This window comes from Aplysia californica, unplaced genomic scaffold, assembly GCF_000002075.1.
Source record: "Aplysia californica isolate F4 #8 unplaced genomic scaffold, AplCal3.0 scaffold00062, whole genome shotgun sequence".
In the NCBI taxonomy this organism is placed as follows: Eukaryota; Metazoa; Mollusca; class Gastropoda; order Aplysiida; family Aplysiidae; genus Aplysia; species Aplysia californica.
In genome coordinates this window covers 1,749,825-1,756,925 of record NW_004797332.1, presented here as the reverse complement: position 1 = coordinate 1,756,925, position 7,101 = coordinate 1,749,825, and the positions used below count along the sequence as shown (strand labels likewise).

Below are 7,101 nucleotides of genomic sequence, written 5' to 3'. Positions count from 1 at the left end.
ATATCACATTTGTTTGGCACAATAACAAGCCATTTAGGGAAAGAAAGATAGACACAACTGTGTGATGGTAAAGAAGCAAGACAGACCAGGGCACCCCCCCCCTCCCATACCACCCTCAGTGTACAGTTCACCAGATGTTTTTCTCAAAGATATCACCACAAACACATTGACAATGTGATTTCTTAGGAGATTCCCTACAGCTGTGGCAACAATCACTGGTCCAAACAGAACTACACATCATAAAACATAAGAATTAAAACAAAAACAAAACAAAAAACCCACAAGTGTTATCTTAAGTTCTGGCCACTAACATGAAGCCTTGCAGTGGCCTAAAATTAGTTTTTAGTTTTAGTACAAGTTTTACAGCACTTGCAACACAAATAGGTCATCATATACTTCATATAGGTAACAAAGAATAGATGTTTTACTTGAGAGTAACACAAAAAGAAAAGAAAATTAGACACAGACGATGGTTATTTGGTAGGACCGAAGTAGCAATCCACACTAGAGCACCCGCCAACTACCCACTGGGCCTGAGCAGTAAAGAAGATGAGATAAACTTACTGCTGTCATGTTTGCCCAAGCAAAGTAATTACCAGCTCCCAAAACACAAAACAGCTTATTGTTTTACATTGACTGACACAAAACAGCCATCCCATTCAAATAATAAAATCTACCCGCATGTCTGCTGCTAAAGTGCATAAAGGTGAACATGCAGTACCTCAAAGATTACAATAACGTTACTTCAGAGTCATGGGCATCACGCATGCGAACAGGAGAAAAATAACATACATGTTACTAAGCACCTAATTTCCAAGACCTGCAGAAAACAATATCTTTTGCTTCCTGAGTAGGATAAAAGTGAAGCCAGCATTAAGCCATGCAAAACTCTCAACCAAAGGTGAAATATTTAAAACTGATGAACACATGTAAACACCAAAAGCATCATACATTAAGCCTTTCCCAGAAAATACAAGTGACTCAAAGCACACTCTCTGCAATGCAAAAGTTACTAAAGTCCCAAGTCTTAGGATAACTTCCCTTGAAACATACCACTGATACAACATACAGTGTCTTCAACAATATATTTTCCAGTTCCAAGAAGACACTTGTTATGAAAATTGTAAGAGTGTGAGATACATGTATTCACAAAAACACATGGCACAGGCTCAGAACTTCTGTTACCTTGCTGGAACAAATTATTTGGGAGCGAACTGAAAGAATACTACGTGACACAAACAGCAATATAAATCTAACAGTGCACACTCTTGAGTATAGTTTAAAATGATGCCCAAAATAAAATACAAAAGTGAAAAATGAGGTAGTGAAAATAAAACATGAAATAAAAGTCTTTAAAATAAATAAAAATGAATGCACTCATGTACAGACAACAATGAATTGAGAGAGATCTGTGGCTAAAGCAGAAAGCATAAGTAAAATTAAAAAGTTACTGGGGGGAAATGGTGAATGATGAGTTCAAAGCCACCTGCAAAACCCAGAAGTGAGAGCACAAAACAGAAACGAAATAAAAGAAGATTAAAAAAGAAAAGAAAACAAACAAACAAACAAGAGAAATAAGACTACACTACTCTACAACACAAAGCAAGCCATAATAAACATACAACACAATAAAACACATAGCAGCCACAGTTTGCATCTTTGTCCTTTTTGAGATATAGAGAAACATCCACCCACACTGTTACATTAGAACTGATGACTGCTCTTGCCCGGAGTCTGCATAATGTTGAACTGAGGCTTCCCCTGCACAGCCACAGGATACTGACAAGGATCATGTGACAACAAAAAACACTAGATGTTTTTGATGAGCAACAGTTCTTCATTATACTGCTCATTCAGGGGTTCACATTGTGTCGACACACTGCTTAATAGCCAAGAGGAAATACAGCCTAAGTATCCATATATTTTATCTAGGTTGTATCTTCCCTTGGCGTAAAGCGTTTTGACATTCTCTGAGACACAAATAGTAAGACAAAACTAGTACAAGAAAGGCCAAGACCCAAGATCTGTTCAATCTGTTGTTGTTTTTTGGGGGGGTGCTTTTTTTTATAATTTATTTTATTTATTTATTCTCATTTTATTTTTTTTATTTATTTTTTTATTTTTTTTTTGGGGGGGGGGGTGTCAGGTCAGTGAATTTATCAATGTCTGTTTACATGACCCCACTGAATGTGTGCAAAAACAGAGTTTGCAGACTAGAGCAGCCATCTCTAGGAGGTACACATGAAATGACAGGCAGATACACAAACATAATATTATACAGACACACCAATATTGAGCAACGTTTTGCAACGGCCCTCGGTTCTCCTGTGGGAAGGAACTGTCTACAGCTAGACGTTATTTATCCACAGTGCACACCAACGATTCAATTCATTTGATGGAGTTGTGTCTCCAGCAATCCAAACTTCCCTTCATGGCTACCATGTTGGCACAGTACGACTGCATTTGGTTTAATTCGACTGTGATCTTCAAAAATCAAGGTTTTTATTTTGCAACGTCGTGAGTTGAATAGGTCGTATTGTGCCAAAATGGTAGCTTTTGCATGAAGGAAAATCTGGCTGCGTCCGATTCGGTCAAATGAATCCGATTGGCAGTGTGCATAAGGCTACGGGTCAAGTGGAGACGGGTCTTGGGAACTACCACCTCCCCCACTATCGATGGGCACCCCCCCCCCCCCTCCACCCCGACAGATCTGACCGCTGACCATCGCAATAGCTCTCGCCCAAATTGCATACTTCACGAATTCAGAGTTAGAAAAAAGAACTGTTTCTTCCACTTGAGTCTGGGAGAGCCCGGCTGTTTTCACTAGCAGGGACATCGCTGTCAAGGAAACTTTAAAGAAGTTTGTGTGTGCGTTTATGTGTATTTGTTTGTGTGCGTTTATGTGTTTGTGAGTGTGTGTGTGTGTGTGTGTGTGTGTGTGTGTGTGTGTGTGTGTGTGTGCAAGTTTGTGTGCATGCGCGTGCGCGCGCGTGTGTGTGTGTGTGTGTGTGAGTGTGTGTGTGCGCGCGGCGCGGGCGTGCAGGGGTGCGTATTCCTATGCATGCCATCATGTGTAGAGGGGGGTGTACGTGCACAAGAGAGAGATGAAGAGAGAGAGAGAGAGAGAGAGAGAGAGAGAGAGAGAGAGAGAGAGAGAGAGAGAGAGAGAGAGAGAGAGAGAGAGAAAGAGGGTGGGGGGGGGGAGAGTAAGTTACCGAAAGTGGAGCTTGCTTCAAGTTTCAAGCACAGCAGTTACCACGAGTGCATTTGAGCACGAAAGAGTTTGTGCATGTGCGTGTGTGTTTTTGTAAGTCCGTTCATACCTGAGACTGTATAGGTGACTTCGTTTGAGCAGAGCACGTGTGTGAACATGACAATTATGAACATGTACGTGTGTCATTCGTGTGAGCACGAACGTGTGTATGCGTGGGCGTGTTGGTGAGTTACAGTTTGTGAAGACTGAAAGCATGTGTTTTCTAGGTGCGTAAATAAAGAGCTTAAAGTACCCCTCCCCCTCCTCCCCGTCCCACTGCCACGTCACAAGAGAGAGAGAGAGAAGAATGGGGGGGGGGGGGGGGGGGGGTGTTAAGATCTTCAGACCAAACCGAGACACTAGACCGGAGCAAAACGTTGCGTCACAAACCAACACAAAAGGCAGACCTATGCGTGGCACAGGAAATAACCACCAGACAAAAAAATAAAGCAAAACAAAAATTAGAGAGAATTTTTTTTTAAAGCCTGTATACACGTGTGGAGGAAAATATTAGAAAGACACACCTCTCTTTTCCTCTCCTTCCTCGTCGAGAGCGTCTGCAAATACAAACACAGTGGTATTAAAGCAATGGACGAGAAATTAATGAATATAAAGAGCAGCAGGAATTATCGCTTGCTCCGACTGACTTGTTTTCTGCAGAACCCACACTGTCTTCCTGTTTTAAAAAAAAAAGAAAACTTGGGGGGAAAAAATACAATTATTACAGGAGAAGTGAAAACATTAACATCGAGAATCAGTGGTACATCTGCTTTTCTTTTTGTTTTATATTTTGGTAAGAGTTTCACGGCACTTGTAACACAAATAACTAGGTCATATAAGTGCCGAAGATTAGCTGTGTTGCCTTGTGAGTAACATACAAAGAAATGGAGGAGAGGAATAAGGACAACAGATGTTTGATAGAAAAGAGTTAGCAAAGCACAACAGAGCACCAGCCGAACACCAACGTGTGGATACGTCGACACAACAGACCTGAAATGAATATAGTTAATGCAACAATATCAGAACAGTTGTTACTTTTCCATATTTCGGACCTGTCCATAATCCTCGACAAAAACACTCTGACTTATGGGAGAAAAGCGCTACAGAAATCATTTATGTTTTGTTTTAGTAAGGTTTTACAGCGCTCGCAACAGTACTGCATAAGGTCATATGAGCGCCAAGGGATGGACGTCAACACAGAGAAGTCTTTACAGGGAATCAGGTTTTCTCTGCTCACCTCTCTAGCCTCAACAGCACAAAGTCTGCTTGGACTATCAAAAGGCATCCCGGAAATAGCAGTTCACAAGATGGTGACAAACACAAAAGAAGTAGAGACAAAATGACGATAGTAAGGATGAGGAAAGAAAAAGCAGCAGAAATCACCCCTACTCAGTTAGACAGACGCAACTTGATTGTATGGTATGTGAAATCGTTCTCGTGTTACTAGCCTAAGAGTTTAATAACGACACTTGCAGCACAAAATGGTTATTTAAGTGACAAAGATTATCAGCATTATTCGATAGTAAGATACAAAGAAAAGGAGAGACAAAAGGACGGTAGGTGTTTGATAGGAAAGACGGGACAACTTTTGCCGAGGAGTAAAATAATATTGTCTACAAAATGACCGTCTGGGGGGGGGGGGGGGGGGGACTGAACAGAAAGAAAAAGGTGCGAAACGGCACCTGCGAGAGACGAGAAAAGTATTCCCTGTGAAGGAAGGAGGATCCTGCCACTGAAGAAAACAAAATAACGGTTATGCTAGCCGGCACGGTATATGAACCTGACGACAAAATACCACGACCATCATCATAACCAGCATCACCATTCCCGCCGGCCGCTTGGTCTTAGTTTAGTTTCCGAAACTGTTTACGTCATTTAAAAAGATATGAACGGTATATGAACCTGACGACAAAAACGACGATCACCATCATGACCGACACCACCACCACCCACTGGTCATAATAATAAAATAAGCGGCATGCCCCCACATAAAGGAGGTCCGGTAAGGAGCTACAAAAAGTGTTAACTTTGTCAGTAGCTGATTTGTTACGTTTGTCTGGAGTGTGCACACGAACACAGTAAGGGTCATAGCTCCATCTTTTTTCCAAAAATGGGGGGGGGGGGGGGGCGGGGGAGTCCTGGGAAGCACATCGACTTGATAACGGACACATTGTGTAGTGGTAGTTAGCAGTAAGTGTTTTACGGCACTTGCAACACAATAAGGTCATATAAGTGCCCAAGATTAGAGGTGTTACAAGAGAGTAACAAACAAAAAGGAGGAGAGATAAGGTTGATAGATGTGTGATAGGAAAGAAGGAGCCAACCACACCAGAGCACCTGCCAACCACTAACTTAGTTTTTAGTTTTAGTAGAGGTTTTACGGCGCTCGCAACTGCATAAAGTCATAGGAGCGCCAGAAGATTAGAGGTGTTACAAGAGAGTAACAAACATAAAAAAAGAAAAAGGGGAGATAAGGATGATAGATGTTTGATAGGAAAGAAGGAGCAAACCACACCAGAACATTCGCCAACCACCCACTGTGTATTGGAGTGGGAACGCAAGACAGACAGAAACAAAAAGAAGTAAGGCAAACCAGTAACGTCCTCCAACCACCCACGTAATGGCTCGATACGAAACGAGAAGTCGGGCATAAAAAAGAGTAAGAAAATAACGAAGGAAGACACACAAGGGACGGACGCCCTTCCAACTTTTGCAAGTTATTATTGCTGCTGAGGTGTATTTTACCGAGTCGGTTCGTAATAGCCTGTTTGGTGACGGTGTTAGCCCCATGTCATACCACAGCGCAATATCAGCCACGTTTCTTAGTTTAGTTTTAGTAAGTGTTTTACGGCACTCGCAACACAATAAGGTCATATAAGTGCCGAAGATTAGAGCCGTTACAAGAGAGTAACAAACACAAAAAGAAGGAGGGGCGAGAAAAACGATAGATGTTTGATAGGAAAGAAGGAGCAAACCACACCAGAGCACCCGCCAACCACCCACTGCCACGTTTCGACCATCGTAACATTTTCAAAAATTCGAGTACGAGTTTCATGTCACTTGCACCACAATTGGGTCATATACGTGCGGGGCGAAGATTGGAGGTGTTACTTGCGAGTACCATACATAGAAAATAAGGAGAGTGGGGACATAAAGACGATGGCTGTTTCATAGGAGAAAGATGGAGCAAACCCTAGGCGATCATAATGACCGTCTAGAGCAAACCCCACCAGAGCACCCGCCAACCACCCACAGGTACGAGTTTTTCACGGCACTTGCAACACAATTAGGTCATATACGTGCCGGGCGAGGATTAGAGGTGTTACTATCGAGTACCATACGATATACATAGAAAATGAGGAGAGTGGGGAGATAAGGACGATCGCCGTTTGATGGGAGAAAAATGGAGAAACCACACGAGAGCGCCCGCCAACCACCCACCAGATGGCAGAAGGGAAGACAGGGCGATAGGTCACATAGCATCGTCGACACCCTCCAACCACCCACCATATCATATGGCCGTTTTTCCTATCTGTCCACCGTGTCAAAAGTAACAGGGATGAAGGGGCGGGGAGTGGGGGAGGGGTAGAAGAAACAGCCGCTAAGAGAGGACATCGTTGGCCACTAATCTGAGGGGAAAAATCGATAGTACATAGCTCAGGTCACACCACACAGACAGACACACGAGCGCACACACACAAATATGCACACACTCAGAGGCGGGAATAATGAGTGCATCTTCAACGTGGCATGAATGATTCCTGAGCTTCGAGACGAGACAGCATTGCTTTGCTGTTTCTCTCTCTCTCTCTCTCTCTCTCTCTCTCTCTCTCTCTCTCTCTCTCTCT

General features: G+C 42.8%; 1 protein-coding gene across 3 annotated transcripts in view; it reads right to left on the bottom strand.

Annotated features, from left to right (window-relative positions):
• Nucleotides 1-7,101, bottom strand: part of LOC101846950 (metastasis-associated protein MTA3) — a 61,270-nt gene that overhangs the window by 23,706 nt on the left and 30,463 nt on the right. For 2 of the 3 annotated variants that reach the window (XM_005093385.3, XM_005093383.3), the window contains exon 4: nt 3,778-3,810. The exons of the other annotated variant lie outside the window; for it this stretch is intronic. In XM_005093385.3, the coding sequence (XP_005093442.1) occupies nt 3,778-3,810 (33 nt within the window). The remainder of the gene's footprint in view (nt 1-3,777; nt 3,811-7,101) is intronic. 3 annotated transcript variants of the gene reach the window in all.